General features: G+C 39.3%; 1 protein-coding gene and 1 long non-coding RNA gene across 17 annotated transcripts in view; one reads left to right on the top strand and one right to left on the bottom strand.

Annotated features, from left to right (window-relative positions):
• The window catches only part of LOC137851120 (uncharacterized), a 119,451-nt gene extending 108,566 nt beyond the window's left edge, over positions 1–10,885 (bottom strand). For 4 of the 9 annotated variants that reach the window (XR_011093007.1, XR_011093014.1, XR_011093011.1 and 1 more), the window contains exons 1-2: positions 10,724–10,883; positions 7,806–7,928 (exon numbers count right to left, since the gene is read on the bottom strand). This is a non-coding gene — a long non-coding RNA (uncharacterized lncRNA). Of the gene's footprint in view, positions 1–2,098; positions 2,146–7,805; positions 7,929–10,723 lie in introns of all 9 variants that reach the window. The other 5 variants (XR_011093010.1, XR_011093012.1, XR_011093008.1 and 2 more) reach the window with 3 other exon arrangements.
• A 47-nt stretch (positions 10,886–10,932) lies between these two features.
• Positions 10,933–25,784, top strand: part of TOX (thymocyte selection associated high mobility group box) — a 221,069-nt gene continuing 206,217 nt past the window's right edge. The window contains exon 1 of one of the 8 annotated variants that reach the window (XM_068671932.1): positions 10,933–11,173. In XM_068671932.1, the coding sequence (XP_068528033.1) occupies positions 11,072–11,173 (102 nt within the window). In that variant the 5' untranslated portion in view covers positions 10,933–11,071. Of the gene's footprint in view, positions 11,174–11,501; positions 11,571–11,637; positions 11,659–12,192; positions 12,592–12,662; positions 12,949–25,784 lie in introns of those variants that run through there. The other 7 variants (XM_068671933.1, XM_068671934.1, XM_068671936.1 and 4 more) reach the window with 7 other exon arrangements.

Genomic DNA, 25,784 nt, shown 5'->3' with positions numbered 1-25,784 from the left:
TAGGAATTGCAGGAAGAGGGATGGAAGGAATTTAGAAAAAAAAAAAGAAAAGAAAAAAAAAAAAGGAAAAAAGAAACGTGGCAAATTCATTTCCATGAGTTTTCATCCCAGTGAAAGCTTAGAAACTGTACATACCTTTTTGATAATTTTTAGTGCGTTTAAGCATATTTTCAACATCCTCCCTTCCAAAAATGTTTTAGTGAAGGGTAGTGACTAACAAGTACTGCTGTACTGCCTAGTCTGTGTAATTTGGCTGGCTGTTACCATTGTTTTCACTCAATATCCACTCTCATTTTTCCTGTATAATGGCTGTGCTTCAAGTCCTTAATATATTATCTAGAAAGTCTTTAAAAAAAAATGCATCAGAATTTTCTGGTGTTTGACCTTTCTTAACACCAAAAACCTGTTTCACCTCTCAGTTTATCAAGAGGACTCCCAGGTGCAGTTTCTTTATTGGCTTAGGCCATCCTAAGTCCTCAAACCTAGGTAAACACTCTTCTCTTGTTTCACCACCAGTTCTCACGCAGCCAGTTAGCCAGATCAAAACAAAACAAAACAAACAAACAAATCCACCTGAGATCTGAGCCATGCACTAATTTTCAAACTGCTCCCTGACAGAGCTGACCATGCAGCCATAAGCATCCTTACCCTCCCCAGGGAGGCAGCAGGAGGATGCAGCTGCAGGAGGGAGGGAAGGAGAGCAGTACCACCATTTTCAGCAGCAGTACAGATTTAAATTTACTGAAGCTAACTGCAAAACTACACCTTTGTTATGCTAGGAACAAAAACTCCCAAATGAATCAAACTGTACAAAAGAAAAAGAAAGAAAGAAAGAAAGAAAGAAAGAAAGAAAGAAAGAAAGAAAGAAAGAAAGAAAGAAAGAAAGAAAGAAAGAAAGAAAGAAAGAAAGAAAGAAAGAAAGAAAGGTAAAGGAAGGAAGGAAGGAAGGAAGGAAGGAAGGAAGGAAGGAAGGAAGGAAGGAAGGAAGGAAGGAAGGAAGGAAGGAAGGAAGGAAGGAAGGAAGGAAGGAAGGAAGGAAGGAAGGAAGGAAGGAAGGAAGGAAGGAAGGAAGGAAGGAAGGAAGATAGATCTGGACGCTTGATTTTGAGTGATCAAGAAAGACAGACAGATACAGAGGTACTCCTGAATTGGAAACACCAGATGGCACAGACAGAGCTTCCACAGAAGAACTAGTAATAATACCATAATAATACCATATACCTGAATGCTGTGTCCACACTAACTCCTGACTTACAAACACCGGTAATATTTAAGGCAATATATCCCTCCATTTGTTTGTTATAAATTGTGCATCTCCACAGATTTCTTCCCATTAGGTTAAGGGAGAATTTGCCTGACCTTTTTGGGTGTGCATGGAGAGCACTTTGGGAAGCCAAGCAAACACATGCCTACAGTCCCAACCTGAAACAGCAGTTTTGTTATTTTAAGTCATGCCAGTCGGCCAGCCTGCTTTGGGTCAGAAGGAAAATAGCTAACTGCCTCTGTGCGATCCCATTCACCGAGAACACCTCAGTCTGATGCAAAGCTATCCAGAGAATGTGAAATACTGCAGAAATATTTCAGTTTTCAATAGTTGACGACAGAATATTAAATATTCAATTTATATTTCTGCTATGATACTTCAAAAGGTCTTATCCTGGGACACCTAGGTGAGTTGACTAATTACAGGAGTATTGCTCATTTTGTGGCCTTAGTACTCTAAAAGTGCATTGACAAACTTTGTCCTTTATGTGTGACACACATCTGAAAGAGAAAAATAAAAAGGCACAGAAGCCTAGGGATTTGATTTGTTATTTCAAAATATTTAGTTGCTATTATTCCCAGAAATATGCAATATGCTAGAATATTATTTTCCTTTTTTGAGGGAAAGCCTTGGGTTAAACATTAACACAAATTCCATGTGATTGCAAGCAGTCTCGGGAGTTTTAAAAGCTAAACTTTCACTGGTTATTTGCAGTTCCTTTTATAAATTTTGGGCACAGAATCAAACTTCAACATTTTACATAGAAAGACAGAATCTTTCTGAAAGATCTTTTACAAATCAGCAAGACTGGAAATAATGTGATAGAAGACTTACCGTGTATGCTTTTTCAGCCATTTCACAGAAACTCATTTTGGCTTTCTCTGAGGTAGAGATAAACCACAGCTAAGAGACAGTTATTAAATCTTCTTTATATATTCTGTATGAAATATATTAAACTACAAAAATGCTATATTCAAATAAGGTTAAGGGTCTGACTTAAACCCACACAGACATGAAAATCCAGAAATATTGTGCCTCCCCACCCTTTCCTCAGTGTCGCCAGGCATTGTAGCACAAATAAGTTGTGCTCAGATTCCTTAAACCTCTTCCTTACAGTACGTTTCTTTTTACTGGCACTTTCTACTTTTAGGTTCTCTCAGTTTGCATCTCCCTCTGCCCCAGACTGATATTTAAATATAATTTCATTTTTTTAAGCTTGTAGAAACATAAAATTGAGAAAAATAAACCAAAAGGGTAAAATTGTTAGCCTCTGCAACTGGCTAACATTTCTTTTTACACATAATTGACAAATCCCATGCTAATGAGAGACAGGCAGGCAGATGTAGAACATGCACGACTCTCACCAAGTGTAAACACATGCTTCAGCTCTCTGTCCCCCTTGCTGAAGTACTAGCTACACATATGTAAATACTCATTACATATTTCTCCAGTGGACTAAAAAGGAACGTTGGAGTTGACACTGAACTACGATTTTGTGTGACAAAACATTGGACCTTCTTCCATGGACCTTTTCCCCTTTTCCTGAATACAACAGCGACCAGTGGAGGTCACACTTTATTCAAAAGACAGTAAGACACTTGCAGACCATTCTTCCTGAGGGGCTCTCAGCTTTGAAACCACCTCCTTACCCTCCAGTACAATAGATTGGGACTGCTGACCTCTTGGGCAAATTGCAAATTGTGTCTTCTCAAGATAACTTCAAAGAAGGAAAATTCCGCTTTGGAAAGGGGGAAGGGTATCTTAGGAGGATGGGTATTTTTTTTGTGTGTTTTACAGCTGTGAACTACTCTGAGTTTCTCCTTGTTCTTTTCTATTTCTAGTTATCCTTTGTTTCTATTTAATCACAGCTAAGGCATTATGTAGTAAGGCAACTGTCTCCATGGGGCTCTTATAAATCTACATGCATTCAACAACTAGTCAGAAACTTGATAGTTTCAAATATGGCTTGGGGCTTCCCCTCCACATGCTTCATAGCATCTGATTAATGCGCATGTTCGACTGCTGTACTTACACATGCTACTGAAGCAGCAGTTTTTAAAGATGAACAATCAAGACTGACTATTCATTCCCTTCCACTGTAACCTGCTAAAAACAGACCAAGGGACATTCCAGTAAGAAAACAGTGTTGATTATGCCCTGATAACCAACATAAAGGCAGATGATTTGGAGAACATCTACAAACATTAATCTTTGAAGCATGGCTGCAGTAAAACGAAAAGCAAAACATAGAAAATCCTCAAACAAATCAACAAGAAAATAGTGTAAGCCTTTAAAATAACAGCCACTGTGTATTATTATCTTAAGACACAATAGAACAAGACACAGGAATTCAGATATTAATGGAAATGTAGATTTTCCTTAAATAGAACATGTCCCTATAGTTTCTGATAAAGAATAAGAAAAGCAGAAGGTAGTATCCTTGATCCAGAAAATGTATTTTTGCCTTATACAGCATAAAAGACAGACATTCAGGAATAGCTCATCCATGAGAAATGGTGATCTCCTATTGCTGCCAAGGTCAGTCAGACCTGTTGTGATATGTTCTGTAAATGCTGACTCTATCACTTACAGTTTTCCAAGGACTTCTTTAACACCTACATTTTTTTTATTTTTATTGTGGAACAAAGCTGTGACATGAAGCTGTCAAACTAGAAAGACCAGAAAAGGATGATAGGTTTTTATTACAGTTGAGGGTGACAGCTCCATTGAGAAAAACAAAACAAAGCAAAACAAAACATGTAGTTAGAAGAAAGGTGGTCTGAAGTTCCTGGAGATCCAGCATGAAAATGTAGAAATCTCAGCAAAGAAAGGAATTTTGTTCTTAAGCCAGCAGTCCCAACAATTTATCATACCCCTTAAAAACTGATGGCTGGTACATGTGGATGATGTATCTGTATCAGTGTATCAAATGCAAATGGAACTGGATTCCTTTGCTACAACAGGAAGCTCTAATGGAAATTCCCCACACAGTCTTACTATGCCTCAGTCCTGGCCTTCTGCACTTCAAATGCCAACTGTGCCCCCTTGTGTGGCACTTTTCTGATGTTAACCGTAAGTCCCTAGGGTACTAGGTTAAATTCAAACAAGACATTTTGCTTTTTACTTTCTCTAGTACAAAAATAAAATGACCAAAAGCCAAAAGCCAACCAAAAAAGGGTAAGTTTCTAGGCCTAAAAATTAAGTTTTTACTCTGTGAACTCCTTCCTATGTTTATATGTAATCATTAAGAAAAGATCCTGGATCTCTCTCTATTAGCATCTATAATTCTGGGCAAAACAAAAAGCACATAAAAGAAAGTATGTAGCCTACTTTTTGTACAATTGGGTGGGAGTCTCCTGTTTCAGGACCCTCCACACTTTGAGCTTTACAGAACATCCAAGGTGTTGCTCCACAGGCATTGTAAACACAAAGGAGGAAGAAAAACATTCTCTAACAAATGAGAAAGCAGGGCATAGGAAAAAAAAAAAAAAAAAAGAGGTTTTAAGCAAGTCTGTAAAGATCTCTTCATGCCACAAGAGCTCATGCAGTGGAACTTCATCTCTATTTGGGAGTTTTATTAAAAAGAAAAATGATAACATCATTGGTCTGAACTGAAAAATGATTAATCATTTGCTTGCATTCTGTCTTGAGAATTCCCTTTTCAATGCTGTGGAAAATCTGGTGATCAGACTAGTCCTCATGTTGTTCCCTGTCTGTATGCTGGTGACCAGACCTCTGTTCTATCTTTCTTTAATCCTGACCAGTCAGCTGACATATTCAGCTGATAATATGCACGTATTTTAAATATTTGCAAATACAGACAGGTACTTATAATGGTATCAAACGTTTGTACAGATCTGTTCTCAAGACATTTCCAATCTATATGATGCTTTCCCTAAGTAACATCTAGATAACTTCTATGGATCTTTGTTTTGGGGGCGAAAAAAAAAATACTTTTATACACACTTTTTTATTTGCAAAATAATTTTTTGAAAATACAATTTTCCTTTGAAAAAAATCTGAATTTCTGAAACCCCTGAACAGTCCTCCAGTACACTTCAGATAAAAATAGCATGAAACCAAAAATTCCTGATCTCTTATGCTTCGAGATGTTTCATGATTGATTTAAAAAGATAAGTGGAAGAGTGGAAAATTGGCAACCTTAACACTTGGGTATATCTTTCAATTGAGAACTAGCATACTGTGATGTATTTTTGAGCCTTCTTGAATATCATGTGGACAGTGTATCTCATATAAAATCACTTGATATGGTGGGTTATATAGGAAGGGAGAAAAAGGAACGTCATGTTTCCCTTTGTTTCTCTGACCATGAGAAAGAATTTGATTCTAAGGTGAAATATTTTCTTTCAGGACTGGCCTACTGTTTGTATGCCTGCAAGGCCACATTAAATTTGGTAACTTGAATTGAACCAGCTGGCAGTGTCTTCGAAGCATATGGGAATGGATCGAAGCTGCAAATATGCAAGGTGAATTTTACATTTTTATATTTCTTGCATGGTTATTTAAGATCTAAATTCTGTGAGGTGTTGTGTGCTTAATTCCTACTGTAGGCAATGGCAGATGAGTGTGCTAAGAACCTTTTGTAAGATGCAAAACATAGTTCAGGTTCAGCCCACGTATCTATTCCTCTATCTGTTAAATTGGCTATGTACCATTTGTTTGGAATGAGAAGACATCGCAATACTTAGGCTTTCTCTTTACTTTGTAACAAAGGGAAGTCAGGGACTTTCCTTAACTATTTAGAAGTGATCTTTACTTCCTTATGGAGAAGAGAACCATGTATTTCCATGCAAGTGTGATAATACAGGGCTGGTCATTTTCACCACAAATGAATTAAACAAGACAGGAGCAGTGGATAAAATAATAAAATAGCTGCCTCTTTCATTATGTGTTTGACAATACTTGATTTGACAGACTATTAGGTAGCATTGCAAATTGTTTAAATACTCTGAAACATATATCACTGCCATAAAGATTTGGTACCATATTGTACATGTTTCTGTTCAAATACACTGATTTATGCTCGCTTATGAGGGCATACCCAGAATGTCAACAACATTTTAAATGAATCAATTTCTTAAAGGATTTGAGTTCATGCTGATGAAAAGGCCAGATTAATTACTTTGTTTTAAATATTCTGTAATCTTAATATCATTATCTTTTGCATCTTCCCAGATCCAAGTGTCATACTCAGTTTAAGGACATGAAACAGGACATCCACACAAAAGGGATAGACTCTTCATCCTATTATTATTTAATTAACTACTCTCTAGAAATTGATGAGCATTGAGCTTTGTTCTGAAAGGTAAATAGTCCTGTGTGTTAGAAAGCAAAGCAAAAATTTCAGCAGGAGAGTCTTCCTTGGCAAAATCTCACATCTCCCCTTTTAGCTTATCTGGACCTCCTGGTTCCCAAAGTACAGACCACAAAACAAGAAGCAAGAAGATTTTACAATCCAGGTGTTCTGAAATATGTAGGTGAAAACTTTTCTTTAGAGAAGAGCCAACCTTATGAAAAGGGTGTTAAGGGTGTTGTGGTGCCTATGTATAATAAATAATATGCTATCATCACAGTCTCACATCTTCTTCTGCCTAGGAAAATCAACGTATCTTATCTTAATAGATGATCAGATACCTTGTCCGCAAATTGCAAATAAAACTGGGTATCGATGTTTAAAACAAAAAGATGTTGGGCCAGATTCTCTTTTAAAGTAAGATAATTTAATCTCTTTTTGGCTGATAACATTATTTATACCTACTGATGGCAATATACTACACTGAGTAGCTGGATGAGACATTAGGGCAGACAAGAAGATGACTTATCATCTTGGACATACTGATTTGCTCCTCTCCCTTCTAACAGTCCATGGTAACATGTGCATGGCTGGACTGGTTCAGCACAAGGGCCTGCCAGGTCACCACTCTCTTCCAACAGGCATTAAAGCCTCATCTGAGGATGTGTATGATACCTCACCTCCCCTTCCACTGTTTTCCCCCAAGTTTCTACCTCCTGCTACTTTCAACTCAGACGAGTTTCTGATCCATTGGTCTGTTGTTGACCTCCCAGGTTCCTTTGAAACACTTGTCCGGTGTGCTACATCAGCTTCTTGTATCCACAACTCTTTGGCAAGGAATCTATGTGAGTTCCCCACTGCATGGAGAAAATTCATACTACATAGTTTCACTCCAGCAGACAGCATTTAAAAGAATAACAACTTTTTTACTATCAGCAGATACAGATCGTGTTTCTCAAGGCATTTGTTCCTATTTATATAAGAAAAGCAATGACACTCTGCTAATACACTAACGTAGGAACCTCTTTCAAGATTGTTTTGGAGACACTTGAATGTTGATGGCTGTAAAAACACTCAGTGCCCTTAACAAATATTCTTTCATTTTGAGCTTCTACAATCAGATTCGTGTTCTTTAATCTGTTGTTTTTATTTATTTATTTATTTATTTTTCTAGAAAATGCACCTACGTAAGCTAAAGTGGTTGCGTTTGGTATACCATTGACTTACCCTGGAAAGGGCCTTGCTTTCTCAGTCCACAGAAGAAAAAACCTTACAATAGTATTAACATTTTCAGTTCCATTCTCCACAAATGCATTATCCTAAAGCTCCTGGTAAATACATGTATGTCCCCTACAAAACAAAGAACACTTAAGAGATTAATATATATAGCTTTTTAATTTTTACAAACTGTACAGATACCTGCCACGAATCTCAGATGTTTTTACCATCTCAATGATTAAATCAGCTCTGTAAGTAGCAGCAAAAATTTTACAACCTCTCAGGGCCTGCATCATTAAGTACTGAAAATAACTTGAAGTGCTGTGCAAAGCAAATGGTACAGTTGTAAACTCCTACAGACTCCTAGGAACTTGAGTCTTTCATAAGGCAATCATCAGTAATACTTCATATAAATACAAAGCCAAATCTGTATTTTTTGTCATCATATGTTTAATCATTCCGGTACTGGCATCTCCAGCTCCACATTAGGATGCGTTAGGCACCTGAATATACCAGTCACTCAGGCCAACTTTTCTAGAATCAGTATCTCTATCATCTTTCTCCACAACAGGCTGAAAAATAATCCATGGCCCATGAATAACAAGTTTCTCAACAGCAGCTTTTCAATACAGAGCTGCAATCTGTCTCCCATTCACTTTGTCAAATTATGGTCCACATATCAGCCACTAGCAGTAGTGATGTATCTGTCAAGCGTCAAGTACATTTCTTGCAAAGGAAATTCTTTTTTAGGATTTTTAACTTTCAAAATGTCTAATCCCAAACATGCAAAATAATGAGTCAGACTCCAAAAATCATGAGATTTTTTTTTAAAAAAAAATATGTTAATTTCTTTTCCTTTGCTTTCTGGAGCTTTTTCTGGGTCATATTTTCAAGCTTTTCTCCTAAACCATGAAGATTTCAAATGTTATTAAAAAAAAAAAAAGAGAGAGAGAGAGAGAGAGAGAGAGAAAGATTCTTCTGTAATTGTATATTTATAGTAAATATTTATTTTTACCACTTACTTTGTGTTGAAGTGACAACTCAGAATCTTCTGAGATATTTCTGATCAAATAATCCCGAGAAAATAACATTTATTCTAACCAGTCTTCTCTAGTTTTCCTTACATTACTTGTGTATTTTTTTCCAGATAATTAAGCTTTACTGAAAGTAGGTTGTTAGACACGGTGGAAAACTATGACTTGACACTATCTTGAAGGACTCTTTACAATATCAGAGTATCTGAGGTAGTGATTATAGAGCCTCACACAGTGATTCTCCAACCTGAAATTTGTGATTTGCTCCCCCTTAATACCTGATATCTTTATTTTGGATTTGTTTTGCTGTGTTTATAAGACACTTCTGTTTGAAACTGTTCATTAAAAAACTTATTAAAAGTTCTTCAGATTCCAACTTTTTTTTTTTGTGATGGAAACATACACGAGTTCTTAATAAATGTAAATGTTCTTGCTAATTGCAATCACCTCAGCCTATTTGTGTGCCACTCACTAATTTGTTTTTATTTAAAGAAAGACATTCTTTTCATGATACAATTATTCTGTATGGCATTATCTAAGCTGACTACAGTGTCTTTCCTGTGTCTTTTCTCTTCCATCCCTTCTGTCCTGATTAAAACTACCAGGGACTCTGCAGGAAACCCAGTGGGATTGCTCATGGTGTCTTGAAGTCACTGTTTCTTTCATTGTTTTTGTCTGCTAAACCTTCTTTCGCTAGTCAATCGCTCTCCCTCATGTCAGTGGATTCTCAACTTTCCCTTGTTAGCACCCTTGTTTGCAGCTAGCTTTGCTCCTCTTCTTTCTCACTGCCCCATTTTATTCCTCTTCCTTCCTCCCTTATATATGACCACCTCCTGAAGCTTCCCTCCTCAGACTTCAGTGAGAAATGATGTGCCAGTGCTAGCTGCCCACAGCCCGGCCAGGCCCAAGCCCTACACAGTCACGAGACAGACCCTTGCTCGAGAGGCATGTCAGGGACAGTTTTTATTTTTCACTTGGACCCTGCTTTCTGAGGTGTGCACGTGGATCCCTCTTTATTTCACCACAACCTCTGGGCGATGGCTTTACTCCGCCGGAACACAAGGCGAAGGGCTCACACTGGTGGACCCCAGTCAACCAGGACAACCGATGAGCCCAACCTGTGCAAAGCAGCCGTGAAGACAACCCAGGAGCTGCGGAGGTGGGCAGGGGGCTCCCACACAGACAGCCCCACGGCCCTGCCCGCAGCCCGTGGCCAGCCCACCGTGCCCTCCCGCCTCCCCACGACCCACAGCCGCCGGGCTCGGGCCGGGCCGGGCAGCCCCTGGCTGCGCTGAGGGGGTGCCATAGTAACCGGCGGGGGGCCGGGCGGCGCCGGGGGGCCGGGCGGGGAAGGCGGGGACGGCGGCGGGATGTCGGGCGCGGCAGCGCCCCCTCTCCGCGGCTCCCAGCCCCGTCCCCCGGCGGCCGCGAATGGCTCTTCCCTCGCCAGCCCCTTTGTGTGAAGCACGCTCGGAGCAGCGACTCCGCCGCCGCCCGCCGAGCCGAGCCGTGCCGAGCGGAGAAGGGAGAGAGCCGGGCGGTGCGGGGCGGCCATTCCACCCCCACGGAGCTGCGCTGGGGGGGCCCGGCCGCCGCCTCCCCCCGGCCCCCCGGTTCCTCACGGCGGAGGGCAAGCGAAACACACCGCCGGCAAACGAAACAAATAAATAAATAACAACAATAAAAATAAAAAAAAAATAAAAAAAAAAAGAGAGAAAGAAAAAGAAAAAAAAAAGAAAGAAAGAACGGGAAAAGAACAGAGGGAGCGAGCGAGCGAGCAGGAGGGAGGGAGGGAGAAGCGAACCAACTCCGAGACTCCCATAAAGAGCGGCACACACGGAGCTAGCGCCCCGGTGCCGATGCGTGGGGGAAACAATAAGTACTCGAAGTTACCTGCCCTGCCGTAGAAGAAGGAGGGTTTGTTGATTCTCTTGCAGACATCTGCAGACCGGTGCTTTTTTGGAAGAGATTCTTTTTTTTTTTTTTTTTTTTTTTTTTTTTCTTTACAAACCACAAACGGATGTGAGGCAGGGAAGGTGTTTCTTTGACTACTGAAGTCAGGCACCTCTTTTTTTTTTTTTTTTTCTAATTCTTCTCGGTCTTGTTGTGTGTCCCCCCCTCCCCTCACACACACACACATACACGCACCCGCACCCCCCCCCCCTTTTTTTTTTTTTTTTTTTTGCACCAACATTAACAACCAAAAGAAAAGGAAAGGAGTTTGCTTGATGTTTTAGTGAAATGGACGTAAGATTTTATTCACCACCTCCTCAGCCTGCAGCCGCTCCTGATACGCCTTGTTTGGGACCTTCCCCCTGCCTGGACCCCTACTATTGCAACAAGGTGACTCGCGTTTTGTGTCGTCCGAGGTGTTTTTGTTTTTTTTTTCCTTTTCTTTTTTTTTTTTTTTTTTTTTAAATCTGTGCTGTCGATTGTGCCGTTGTCGCGATGCATGAGCCGCGCACCAAGTTTCCAGCGAAGCAGGGGGCAGCGGCACTTGCCGGGCTGGGGGCTTTGGGGGGCGCAGCTGCCGCCGCGGGGCCCCCCGCCGCCCTGCGGGCACCCCCAAGTCAAAGCCCGCAGGAGGCTGGGGGCGGGCGGCTGGAGCGGGGGGCGGAGGGGGTGGGAGGCGTGGGGGGGGCGGGGGGGGACACACATTTTCCAACAACACGGTCCCTTTCTGAGAAACAACGTAACAACGTGGACGAGGAGGTTGAGGATTGGGGTTTGCAGCGCTGCTGTTAGTATGGGAAGGGGTCGCGGCCGCCACAGAGCGGGGGGCAAACTCTCTGCCCTGTGGTGCTTGGCGGTGCCGGGAGCACACTGGGGTGCGTGTGTGTGTGTGTGTGTGTGTGTGTGTGTGTGTGTCCGTGACACGCGGGCGTGTGTGTCCAGCATCTATACGTGCACAGCGCCCTGGCTGCGCGCTAAAACACGGTGACAAGTCGGCTCAGCTCACTTTGTCCCCGGCCAGTTTCTCCGTAACTTGCTGAAAATCCCTGCAGATTTAATGGGTGACGAGAGCCGAGTTTGGGGGTCCCAGCGCTGGGGAGAGGGCACCGCGGGGGGACAGCGGGCCGGGTGCTGCCAGCCCGGAGCACTTTGCGTTACTTTTCCTCCCGAGGAGCTGGAGCATTGTTCCTGCCTCCGGGGCCTGAGCCAGCTGGGGCTTTATCCACGAGCCGCACTTTGCTGGTACGGCACGGGCTGCGCACACGGCTGAACCATCAGCAGGGCGAGCTGCCCGCAGCCCTCCTCCAGCACACCCCTTAGGGGCAGGGGGCTGAGGGCACTCACTTTTCCCTCGGGACGGGGCTAAAGGCTGTGCGTGTCTAACCCGCTGCCCCCTATCACCGGGGCTGGTGATAGGGTGCGGGGGGCGAGGCGCCCCCGGTGCCGGGCAGCCCCTTTCGGCTCTCGCCCCTTGTGAGGACGGGTTCACGCGTGGGAGAGCTGTTCCGAGCCGCCCCTCGCCCCGCCGGCAGCTGCTGAGCTCCGGAGATAAGCAGCCAAACAGGAGGTAGCCGTGTTGGAGCGCAGGGGTTTGCGGCGCCCGGGTGAAACCCTCTCAGTTTTCAGGAGAGATTTCCCACATGGTCTCGTCTACCAATCACAACAGAAAGGACCAAATTCATCCTGGCCGCATTTCACATGTACTCAATGGAGTGATAGAATTCAGGGATAAATCTGGCCCTTTGTGGTGGATGCCTAAGGATATTTCGGGAGGGATCCCAGAGGTACGATCGTTAGCAGTGCTTTCAGTAAGTGTGCTTCGCAGCGCCTGCCTAACCTGCCCTATGGGTCGGAAGTTTGTGCAGGGAGTGAACTTTGTGCAGCAGGAAGAGTCCAGATGCATATAAGCGTGCATGCGGGTATTATTATTTTTTTTTTTCGCAAGTGCTCAGGGTAGTCGTCAGGCTACTCCTACCTTTGATCTGTGACTTGCCATTATTTTCTCTGTTGTCTGTTTTCGTACATTGCAACCCCAAAGTGCTGCCGAGTAAGAAGCTCGGGCTAGAATTAATGACTTAAGTAGCAAAGTGTCTGAAGACCCATTTGGCAATGAAAGTGGACAAACGTTATTAAACCTATCAGTGATTTAAAGCTTCAAAAAGAAGGTAATGACTTGAATACACATTTCACTCATCATTCTTGAGATAGTGGGCCAGATTTAATTTAAAAGTTAAATGCTTTGGAAAATCAGGAATTACTTTAATATATTAAATCATTTTCCAATTAAGTTCCTTAAATCATTTTTGGTGGGTTGCACTGCAAATCGAATAAATTAATTTAGAAAGTCGTTTTCAGAATTTCTTCAGTGGCTGGTTAAAGCTTCTTTTAAGTCATGCCATGTATGAGGGAGCAAACTGTTCTTTTTAAATGCAAATGAGACACTCATTCTGGAGACAAGTTGCAACTCTTCTATTTCACTTTGCCTGAACTGATAATGTGCTTAAAAGTGCACAGTCATAAGACATATGTTTTATGCTTGGAAGACTTACCAGGAATGTTTCGTGTAAGGTACTGAGGATAGGATGAATGTCTTTTTCAGATGTCTTCGCCACTGACCATTGATTATATTAAATGGACAGAGGAGGTTTGCTAGGCCCCTTGGAGGCGTACATTTACTGAACATTTCATTTTTCACCCCCTTCACTCTCTCCCTTCACCCAGCATGATTAACATTGCTGTGAAAACTTATCTGACTTGTTCTAAACATGTAGTCATGTTACAGTATTACTCTGTCACTCATCTTCCTGCTGTGTGTATTTAGGGAGGCTGGGGGGAGGCCTGCAGGATTTTCTCTCCAGTTAAGTTTGGGTGACTCTTTGCAGCTGATCTCTGCTGGTGAAGGGGATGTTTGCAGCAGTAGGATGGGTCAGTGTTTGGGACTGGAGTGGTGGTCTTGTTTAGCTGTTTACCTTTGGCTAAATTCTGCAAAACTCATCCAGGACTGGTTGTTGCTTCCTTTGAAGTTACTAAAAACTTGCTTTGGGCACTTACCGCTGGACTCGGCCCTTGTTTGCCCACCTAGGTGTTGTTTTTTTCTCTGACAAATACAGCAGACTTTGATTTCTTACATTTTAAGTCTGCTTGAGCTGCTGGTTCTTGAGAAAGTATTTCGCAAATACTTTGACTTTTAAGTTTCCTAATTATTTTGTTAATGGCAGTTATTTTTCCTGATCAAATGATTGTTTGTACGGTGTGAGTGAGTACCCAGGCACATGTACTGGTGGTATTGACAGTGCGTTTTTTTCTGTAGTCAAAGGAAAATGCAGTAACGTAGATTCAAACAGTCACATCTTATCTTACAGTTTTCAGTTGGCAGGCTTTGTTTCAGAAGACTGCTTAGATCTTTACTTTATAAACCTAAAATAACACTCTAAGCATCTTAGTCTAATATTTCTCTATCTGCTGTGAAAGCTCATTATACTGTGCATATATTGTTCTGCAGGCTTTTCCTTGTTTCTCTCGCAGTACCCATGGAGAGAGAAAAGTGAAAGAACAATGCAAACAATGTTGGTTATGACAACTGTGTGAGGTATCTCTTATACAAACAGACAGAATGGATGGTATGCTGCAGTATATAGGTCAGACTTTGAAATAACATAGTGGAGCTCTTATGCTGGACAGACAGATTTAGAGTTGGGGTTGTACTGTTCGCCTCTTGAAACTTGAAGCATAATTGCATTTCAGACATTTGCAGGCTAATAAGAGTAGTCTGTTCAGTTGAAGTTTATTTTAGGAAACCTTGCGTTTCTTAATTGAGTTGCATGTTACCAAAGAAATAACTTTGATAATCAGAATGCATTAATGCGATAGTAGAGTACAGCCAGAGATTTCAGGGTAGTTGAAAAAGTCTGATGGTAAGTTTAAATGTGTATGTAGAGGGCAATAAGTAACATTCTCATAGCTTCAATCAGTACTGTAAGAAGGACTGGTATATTTTCATACTTGCAACTTTACAGTGTTTTCAGATATCTGCTCACATAAAGTGCAGTTACATAATTATAGTTTGACACAGTTAATGACAGGGATGCTGACCCCTGCCAACAGGAGGGAGAAAATAATGGTCTTTACTGCTCCCAATGGTTAGCCTTGCAGAATTATGCACTGTGTTCTTGGGTGATTTGCTACCTGGTTCAAAAATAAAGGAGCCTACAACTCATCTTTCTTGTATTCTCTGGTAGTTGTCAGTGCAGTGGAAAAATACAGCCAGACAGCAGAGGTAGAATGATAGACTATCATTGTTTTTAAAAAGGGGAACACAGAGGAAAAAAGAGAGAGGAAAGCAACATTTTTTTTTTTTCAAGTGAAAAAAACAGTGACATTGAATAAAAATGGATAAGTAGATATGATGCAGTACTTTGTAAGCAGTGAAAGTCCTGCTAGCAATCAGAACTCCACAGACCAAATGTGCATATATTTATATACTGCATTTAGAATAACTTACTGGGTAAGCTTAAATCCACCATAGAGGCTGCTCTTTGTAAAATGTTCCCTGGCTGTTTACAAAGTGTCCACTATTTCCAGTGGCTTGCTACTGTCCACTCTGTATCTGAGATTCAGAAACAGAATTCTGGAGAGCTAGCGCTCTGAAGGACAGCTCTGAAGCTGAGATGTTGTGCTAGTATTTTGACAGATTATGATCATCTAAGAGACCATCACTTGTGTATTCTGGGCATTTCTTTTTTCCTTGCATTCCTATTTTGTCCCCTACTGCATTAGAATCATACCTGAAATTTGTTAGTGCTTAAGTTAGTTCTTAAAAGATCAAGCAGTTACATCAAGGTTTGACTGTGGATTTGTAAGTGTTTTAGTTAGTTTCAAGAAATACCGCATAGGAAGAAGTGAAATGGACTTTCATGTGTTGCTAGACCTTAGAAAGTAGCGTCGAAGTTACAAGCAAGCCTCAGGTGTGCTTCTTCAAATTTCAGAGTTTCAGAAAAGAAGTGGTACAAATTTAGTGGAACATAGAACATGATTTATGTATGTGCTTTTGAGAAATATTTCTCAAAGATGTTTTATAAACCATAGCACTCAGTCATTCTATTTATTTATTTATTTATTTATTTATTTATTTTTCCCTGCCAAATATCAGTACCTTGAGAGAAACTATGTTTTATTCTCTTATTGGAGAGATGTTTTTCACCTCTAGTGTACTACCCTCAACCAGCCTAACATGAGGTCTACTGGAAAAAAAACAGTGAAAACTGTAAACTCTCAAGAATGCTGAATTTCATAAACAGTTCATTGCATGCAGTACCCGTGGTGTTTGCATGAAACCTAAGAGCAGCTGGAGTTGTGTTCATAGTAAGGATGTAAGGAGTTGATACTGGGGAGGAGTGAGTAGGCAGTCTCAGCTCCTGTTGAATTCAATGTCTGTTGGGGACAATTACACTTTACAAGGAAGAACTGAGCACCCTTGCCCTCAGATTCCCATTTTTGCAGGGCTTTCTCACCTTGTTCACACTGCACAGAGGCATCAGGAAATGGACTATGTTTAAAACACGATTTTATGCTAAGCAGAGAAACATCCTAATCATGGTAGGATTTAGATCAAAATTCTTGAATATTTAAATCCTGTATTGATGGCAGATGTAACAAAGCTTAGACAGTGGAAGCAAAAAGCTTCCTCTAACTGGTCTCAGCATAGCTGAAGAGTGACCTGAAAGCTTTGCTTCTCATGGTGAGAGGCTAGTCCCTGATCAGTTCAGACCGTGGCTTCTGGAACTGACAGCAGTGGCAATTAGTGGCAGCTTTGTTTATTTTTTTGAGGTGGACACATGCTCTGTGGAGCTCATGTCTCCCTGCACGGGCTGCAAACGCTAATTTTAAATATAGGCTAACCAAATTAAAGTATTGTGTTGCTTTGTTACACAACTAGGTTCAGATTTTCTGCCCAAGGAGTAATTTCTCATTAAAGGTGCTGAGTTATAAACTGCTCCAAAACATGGTTTGTAACAGGAGCGCTAAATGACTGTTAATTATGGCGGGGTTTCCAAAATACTTTAAGACATGAAATTCACATTAATCTGAATGAGATTTTCTTGGTCATAACATTTCTGCCTACAGCATTTGGTTGGAAAATAGCAACACTTCATTACTCTATGGTTAGGCATGGATTACACAGTGTTAGCAGCAGCATCAAACATTGCACTTCCACAGCAGCATGTACACAGAAGAAAATCTCACCTCTGCTTCCACTGGAATGTCTTACCTGCATTTTATGTTAATCAGTTTCGATCAGTTTTAGGTTAATAAGTCAGGGCATTGAATACAATGTTTAGGTCTTGACTTGGATCTTTAAAGTTAAAACTGTTTTTCAGCAGAGATCTTGGTGCAACTGACATTTGTAATGTCTGTGGTTTTCTTTTGCTTCTTCTGTTTGCAGTAAGTAGTTTATTTTTAGCATTTGAATTTCACATGGCTCTACTAATATTTATATCTTATCTTTCGATTGCACATATGCTAACACTGTTTCTGAACTGTTCATTTAGTATTTATTTCTAGGCTGCTATTAGATTTGCTATAGAGTCTTGTAGTATGGATTCCTCCCAAGAACCACACTGCTTTCTAAGTTGCAAAACATCCTTGAATTACATGAGGATCTGACAAATCCAGGTTAGAGGAAATGTCAGAATGTTTTAGCATTCATGTTCTTGACTGCTAAACCTCTCTCTACCAATCAAAAGTGGCACGAGTGCCTTTTTCAAAGGTACTGCTAGCTAAGCATGGAAATTGAGCTGCTGTGGTAGTACTTTTGTCTCCAGCTATTGTTGTTGATGATTATAAGGTCTTATAGGATAGATAGAAGCTACTGTAACTGATAAATATTTTTTTAATATTAACATAACAAAACCTACAGTGAACTTCAGTTACTTATTTGATATGCAAAAAGAAATCAGAATTCTGAAACCAGCAAGTGGTGGCCTGTAGTTAAGGAAATGTAAGGTCAGTAAGGGAAGTATGATGTCTGCAATGTGAAGCAAAAGATTCAGACAGTTCCTGTCAGAAGAGTAAAAAGACTATGTATACATATAAATTCTTATTGTCTCAATGCTAGTTAGTGTTTGTAGGTATACATGCCCATTTAAGCATCATTGTATATTTTGCTTGCCTTGAAAAAAGTGAACTTACTTTAGGAATCCATAATTTTTACCCTGCTTTACAAGTAGCTGGCTTCAAAGTCATACTTTAGTTGCAGTTGCCAAAAGTGTATAGGTTTATGTTCATGAATAAGAGAAAACATTTGTTCCTTAAACAATCATTGTGTTTGCATCAACCTGAAATAACAATAAACAGTAAAAGGAGATATAGTAGTGGAAAGAGAAGATAACCTTAAAAAAGTATAATTTATCTTTTGGCAGGCACAGTTGTGAACATTAGTCATAGAAACCTGCAGATAGTAGAGGCTTAATATCAAAGCTAATGATTTATTTTATGTTAATGACTTTCTGCTAGGGCATAAAAGACTGCTCATAATGGACTCTCAGTGCTGCGTTCAGTTGTGAAGGCTAATGGGATAATCTTTACCAAAATTAAGCTTTTTTAAGTAAATAATGGTGGTATTTTTTCAAGTCAACTCTTCAAAATGTATTGGCAAACTGTTTTTTTAAGATCTGCTTATAGCCTTTATCAAAAAATATAGGGCAAGTCTTTTTCTTCATTAGCAGTTTCCTTAATTATGTTGGAAATATGTTTACTTTTGTTATAGTTCTGAACAACAATACTGATGATGTGGAAGTCATTCAGTTCCGTGGTTTATCACAGTACAATCAGTTTTCTTGAGACACGTTGTTTTTGCAGATTGAACAAAGGAAAATAACTTTTTTTTTTTTTTTTTTTTTTTTTTAGTGGCCTAACCAGTAATACTCTAAAAGGTAGTAAAACTCTTAGTTTTGCATTGAGAAGTTTTTAAAATCATGTTTACAATTAGTGATAACCAACATTATATTTCAATAAGAGATAATTTGCCTACTAAAGTTCACATAATGTGCTAATCATGTCTAGTGGTTAATAAAGGCCTCCTATCTCACTCCCCTGATGGCTATAAAAGGCTATTATGTTCATGGCAGCAGTTCAGGTACAGCTGCTGTGTGTTAATAATGCATCATTGTCCCACTAATAAACACAGCAAAGGTCAGCAACCCCAAGCACCTAAAACACCTATTCTCTTTCCAAAATATTTATTAACACCTTAATAGAGTATCTATTCATTTTGGTCAGGATTATATCAGTTAATGACCCTCATGGATTCCTGTGTGTTCAGGTTTTGCAACCTGTATTCTGCTGTGGGCTGTTGTACAAATAACATCTCTTAAACATCTCTTTTTCATTGCAGCTATCTGTTGTTGCTTTAATTTAAGATTAGGATTCCACAGTCACTTTATAATTAACTTACTTTGTTACTTAGTTTGGCAATTTTCTGTTTTTTGCTTAGCTCATTTAAGAATGCAGAGGCTGAATTTTCTTTTCATTAATGAACACACTTTATAGGAATTGTAATTACCCACTAAAAATCTATGTGGTTGTGCAACACACACATTCACACATACACGCACTCAGAGAGATACATGTATACATGTGTATTTATATATGCACTACTTCCTCTAGGTTTCATGCATAGTTTTATATTAGTGACTTATGTTTTCCTTTTTAGCATAGATTGCGGTATTCATAAAGGTTTTTTAAAATGCATTTTCTACAGACAAAGAACATATTCACATGGGATTTCCATTTTGCCAGGGAAACATGCAAATCAATAGGCCAGCACTTATCTGCATTAAAATTAGGTATACTGTAATTTATGGGCACAGTGATATTGTATTTGTCTTGCATAGCCTCAGATATTCTTTAAGGTAGCCTGGCTATGTGTCCTTAGAGAAAAGCAAAAGTGTTAATTGAACAAAATCTCATTTTCTCATCTTGTAGTATTGTCTTTTGTTTTCTGTTACTCATTTTGAAAACCTTACTTTTTTTTTTTTTTTTTTTTTTTTTTTTGTGCTGTGAGATTTACAAACAAATGTTCAGAGGGCAGAAAAATACCACTACACTTCCATCAAGAGAAATGAAAAAGCTTAACTAGCTGAAGGGTTTCTATTTGGTGCAGCGCATAGCTTCAATGACACATTTGTCATGCTTTAAATATATAATACATACAATAAAATATGTACAGGCGTATTTGTGATATATGTAGTGTCTGGCTCCATTGCTATTGTTTGTAGTCTCTGCGGTTGTCATACGTTGTTCTTTGCACATCATACCCTTACAGCAGAATTTGACACAATTTCTAGCTTTCAGTCCTGCACCATTTTCATTGCACAATATACATGAGTTTGACAGGGTGTGTTGAGGACAACTCTGGCAAGCAATTGATATTTTGAAGTGGCAAGCGTTTCAGCAGCTGCCTGCTTGTGAAAAAGGAATGATAAGATATACTGTATTGTTAGTTTCAGGCAAAGCATTAAGGTTTAAGCTCTGTAAAAATGTACACATTATTCGTCAGTGGTGAAGCAAGCCTTTTATGTTTTTTAGAGCTTAGCTCTCTGGCTGATGTGAACTAGAATGACATTGGTTTAATGGTCAGTAAATGAATAGGAGTACTTTGAATTTGAACTGCTGCCAATTTTGCACCAACAAAGAGGCTGACAAAAGAAAGATTTTATGTGAAAGCAAAGCACAAGCAATGTTTGGGGAGGTGGGGAGAGGAGTAAGAGGAACCCAACAGAAATATTCTTCAACTCAGCCTTGTAATGATACTAGAATTGTTAAAACACATCCATTTTGCATGGCTCATCAGCTACAAACCTAAGCTGTTTCATCTAATGTTCTTTAAAACCTGTTGTATACACATAGTCTTTTAGAATATATTCATATGGAATTTACAGTGTGTTTTTCTAAATACCACACTGTGCCCTGAAGGCCTGTTGGCAGAACATCAGAGTTGTCCACTGCTGGAGTTCCCAAGTCTCTCTCTATCTGGTAGTGGGAAATTGTAGTTTAATCAGTTATGGCACTTTCAGTGTGTAACATTCATTAGTAAGGCAATTTGTCATGACTGTTAATAGTCAGGATGCATCTGCTCTTACTCCAGTTACAGAGTATGATAAGCAAGAGGGCAAATATTTCAATATCTAGTAATATTAAAATGTTTGAAAAATTGTTGTTCAAGGTTAGTACTCAAAGCACAAATAGAAGATTAATAACAATATATTTATTTTTACTGTTTTTACCATTATACATGTGATTTTAAAGTATATTAAAGCTTTTATGAGCTGTACATTATCAAACTGGATATTAAAAAAGTTAATGTTAGCGTCTTCAGTGTTTATCAAAGTTGTTTGTTTGTTTGTTTTTTCTTTTTGTATATGCTTTTCTCTGTTGTCAAAAATTCCAAGTTAGGATATTTTCAGAGTTACAGGTATTTGCAATTGATCCATATAATTTTCCAGTGTGTCAGTAATAAGTTGTTCACAGTGTCACTTCTGTTAGTAGCAGGCATTGCGTGGTGTTAGTTTTGTGGCTGGCCAGTTTAGGATGTTATAAAAGATATTCTGTGGTGCCTACCTAATAGACAAAATGAGATTGCAAAAATGTTCTCTTCTCTGTAAACTGGCTTGTAATCTTTGTTCATTGTCCTAAAAATGAAAGGTTAAATTGTTTGCTAGAACCAAGAAAGGTTAGAGTTTTTTTTTTTTTTTCACATGTATCTGATAACCCTCATGTATTACATAATATGATAGTTTCACACACAATGGCTTTGTGACACATTTTAATTTTTAATGAAAAGCCCCCCAAATTTTAACATAATAATTTCTTTAGAAACTGAACCCAATCTTGGTAAAATCCGTTCTTGCTAGTAACAAAAGCTGTTACTGTTTAAGTTCCTGTTCAGCAGTTAGTTGGTACGCTTCACTGGATGTTGTCAAAAAGGCTTTTCTCTTGATTGACAACCCTGTAGGAATGTGAATGGAGATTTTAATTGCATATCATGTGTGCATATCAGAGTGAGTGGATTCACTGACTCTGCTTAGTTCCATATCTCTACAGGTCAGCCATGCCAAAATACATTTTTTTTTTTTCAGTAAGCAATTGATATATTTTCCAAAGACAGAGTAAAAGTGCGTGTAAGTCAAGAATGGACTGTAAAACAAAATATTCCTGTGAATTTAAAGGGAGGAAGGTCTGTAATAAGTTTTCAGAATGTTTTAATACAATTAAGAGGTATTTTGATGATGTGAATTAATTCTAAGTCTAAGTCGGCCAAAGATTGCCAGAATGTATTTTTCTTCTGGCATTTGCTAGCAGAAAGTTTATCTTTTTACTTTTTTTTTCTTCTCTCTCTATGAGTACTTTGAACAAAATCAGTAAAAAAAAAAAAAAAAAAAAGAAAACAAGTGGAAAAATTTACTGAGGCAGACTGCCCTTGAGTCTTGCACCTTTTTAAAAAGCCTGGGGAATTTGGGGGGGATGTTTCTCGCATGTGTGGGAGATAGCAGGCTTTCTCATCCATTCTTGATTCAATCCACACTCTTTGTTTGGGCAAAACTGTTACTTTAGTGGGAGACTTACTTACCTAGGCTGGCAGAGACCTGAGTTGTGAGTCTAATAATAAAACAGAGTTTCGATATTATCTACAATGCAAGTTTAAATATTTTTTTTTCTAATTCTTAAGAACAGTAAATGATACATTACTGAAAAATTACACTGATAAATACACTTCAACATTTTCCACAGCAAAGAAGATTGCAGTTGAAAATGACAAAGTCAAAGATGCATTATTACAAATAGTTATTATATTTTGATGTCTTGAATTAGATACCAGGTTTCATTTTACAACGGAAACCACAACACAGGCTGTATTTTTTTTTTTTTAACATTGTAAAGCATCAGCAACTGAAAGCATAGCTACAGTGCAGAACTTTTAGCTGAGCTAGTGTTTTGTGCCTGTACAGAGACATTGAAATCTAAAGGGGGATGATGCATTTTTCCAGGAGGACCCCTGGGACGGGATTGTTACTTAATCGCAGTGTTTTTTTCCTGGTTTGGTAGTGCTCCTGGATGAAAAGCAAATTGACTGCCTTTTGCCTTTTTACCGTTTGTGTTGAGCCAAACCTGACTTTCAGCTTATATTTGTGTAAAGGGTGGGAATGGTAGATGTCAACCACTTGTTGGGTCTTAAGGCTACAACACCAAGGCACATCACTTTGTCTGACATCTTGCTGTTTAACTTCTTTGGAGCCTCTTAACTTCTGTGTTTGCCTAACATGTATCTTTCCCAATTTTGTTTTGAATGTCAGTAAACCTTTAGGAGTGTTTAAAAACATGAATTCTTTAGAAGAAAATCAACAGGACTTTATTTCTAATGAAGCAAAACCCTTCTGATCTGATTTGAGACATCAGTGGCTGGTTGGGTCTATTGAGAGCTGACACTTCCAGGAATTTCAGCACTTAAAAGCAGAAAATAGAGAAATGGCAAAGATAGCAATCTGAAAGTAAGACTCTGTACAGTATGCATTCACCTTCCAGTCCTATGAGCAAGTGTATCAATGAGGAGACGTAGGTTTTTGACATCCAGAGATCTTTGAGTTTAGATGGCTCACACCTGTGCAACTTTCAAACCCTGGAACTTTCAGTTCTAATAAAGCTTTTTTCTAGAGAGAATTTCTAAATTTCTTCCTGGTTTAGGGAGACTTCCATCACAGTCATCAGGGCCGCAAGGCTCCCAAACCCAGAAGTAATTACATTGGAAGTGACAAGAAGAAATGAAGAATGTTTAAATATTTTTTTCATTGTTGAGGAAAGAAAATATTCATTTTGTGCAGCATGGTAAAGGTAGGTTCAGCAAGTGACTGAGGTTTTGATTAGAATGAGAGCAGACCCTGAAGCTGTAATTTTGGATTAACACCAGGGCCATTTTTGTAAATCACTATAGTAGCTCTTATAATAATGTTGAGGAGATTACCACACTGCTGTCATGAGAACCTGATTTGTTCAGGACTTTGTTAGGTTATGAAGTCAAACACTTAAAGGCTGAAAATGCCAGGTTAAAGATGTCTTGATTTTGCATTTTTGTATATCATCATTTGCAGGAATTGATGGTTTGTAGCAGTGGATGTAGAATAGGTGATCCTGGCATTGCAACTCTATTATAAATGCAGTTACAAATGGCATGCAAGTTAGGCTTTCAGGCATCCTTAAATCTGGCATTTTCCAAATTTTGGCCTCTTGACTCTGTAACCCAAGTAATATTCTTTCAAAAATAACTTTTCTGTATGTTGGATTCTTTGTTATTGTGTCTGGAGTGTTTGAGTCCCTTCAACATGGCTGCACAGACTTCCCTGCTACGGAGTTAACTCTATTAGCAGCAGGGAGAGTTTTTCCACGGTAAGTGATGGGAGGATCAAGTCTTGCTGTGGCTAGGAAAACCTTGAGCTCTCTCTTATCAGTCGTCTCCTCTCGTGGATACCTTGATACAAGCTGTCATGAGGCGTGCTTTTGCTTTAAAGATTTGGGGTCCAACAAGAGAATATTTGTGTTTGGTTGTTATTTTATCACAGTATCCACATTTTTCTGTGGAGTCCAGGTGTATGTTAAGGATTTAGTAATCTCAACAGCCTACCTTTGAACAAAAGCTCAAATAAAATGCATTTTTCCATCTCAATGTCTCTTCTGCTGAATTTCAAAAATGGTGCAACAAATAATGGAGCTGGTGTAGTTTTCAAGGTTAAAAATATCATTTGAACTCCAAATACAGGTATTGTGACCAGAATTACAGTAATATGTACTACATTTAAACCTGCAATTGTGAAGTAAGAGAAACCCTTGTGTGTGTACCTTTACTGTATGAAGATACTATGCTTATACAAATGCGTAAAGTAGCATCTGTTAAATGTATGTTCATATTAAACTCTCTAGTTTGTATAAATCAGTTTAGGTCTAGTAAAACCAGAGGATAAAGTATATAAAAGCTTGTAAGGTTGTCTTAAAATATTTGTCTCTGGAGCTTCAAGGGAGTTTTCTGTGTATATTATAATGAAAGCTCAGGGAAAAAATATTTTTGAAATGGAAGAATATATTATAAGCCATTGCCCTTTTAAGAATGCTTTGAGTCCAAAGAAATTTCTCAGACAGAATATTACAGTGGAAATACTAAAGCAGCATTCTCAAACTTGGCTTTGGTTTTACTCATTCTTTTCAGAAACTCAGCATGTGAATGATCATATTTATTCCAGAATAAAATATGTAAAGCTTTTAATTTAGAAGTTTTTAATTGGAGGAGAAGATTGCAGACTTTTTAGGTATGAGGTAATTACAAAAGAGACAACCAGAAATGTTGAAGCAAAAGGCACACTGATGTACCAAACCTGGAATTTGATTCTCTACCATTCACTCATCAAAATCTTCCCTTTTTCTTACTTACGAGTTTGTAATAGAATGTCCTGGTTTCAGTTAGGACAGAGTTAATTTTCTTCCTAGTAGCTGGTAGGGTGCTATGTTTTGGCTTAGGATGAGAAGAGTGCTGATAACACACTGATGTTTTAATTGTTGCAGAGCAGTGCTTACACCAAGCCAAGGACGTTTCAGCTTCTCACTCTGTCCTGCCACCGGGCAGGCTAGGAGTGCAGCAAGAGCTGGGAGGGGACAGAGCCAGGACAGCTGACCCAAAATGGCCAAATGGGTATTCCATACCATCTGGCATCATGCTGAACAATATATAGGGGTGGCTAGCCAGGGTGGGCCAGCCGGACTGGGGTTAGGCTGGGCATCGGTGAGCGGGTGGTGAGCAATTGCATTGTGCATCACTTGTTTCATACACATTATTATTATTAGTAGTAGTGTCATTATTATTGTTGTTATTATTATTTTTCTGTCTTAATAAACTGTCTTTACCTCAACTCACAGGCTTCACTTTCCCGTTTCTCTCCCCCATCCCAGAAGGGAAGTTGGG

The sequence above is a fragment of the Anas acuta genome, chromosome 2, assembly GCF_963932015.1.
Source record: "Anas acuta chromosome 2, bAnaAcu1.1, whole genome shotgun sequence".
Taxonomy (NCBI): domain Eukaryota; kingdom Metazoa; phylum Chordata; class Aves; order Anseriformes; family Anatidae; genus Anas; species Anas acuta.
This window is presented reverse-complemented; position numbering and strand designations above follow the sequence as displayed.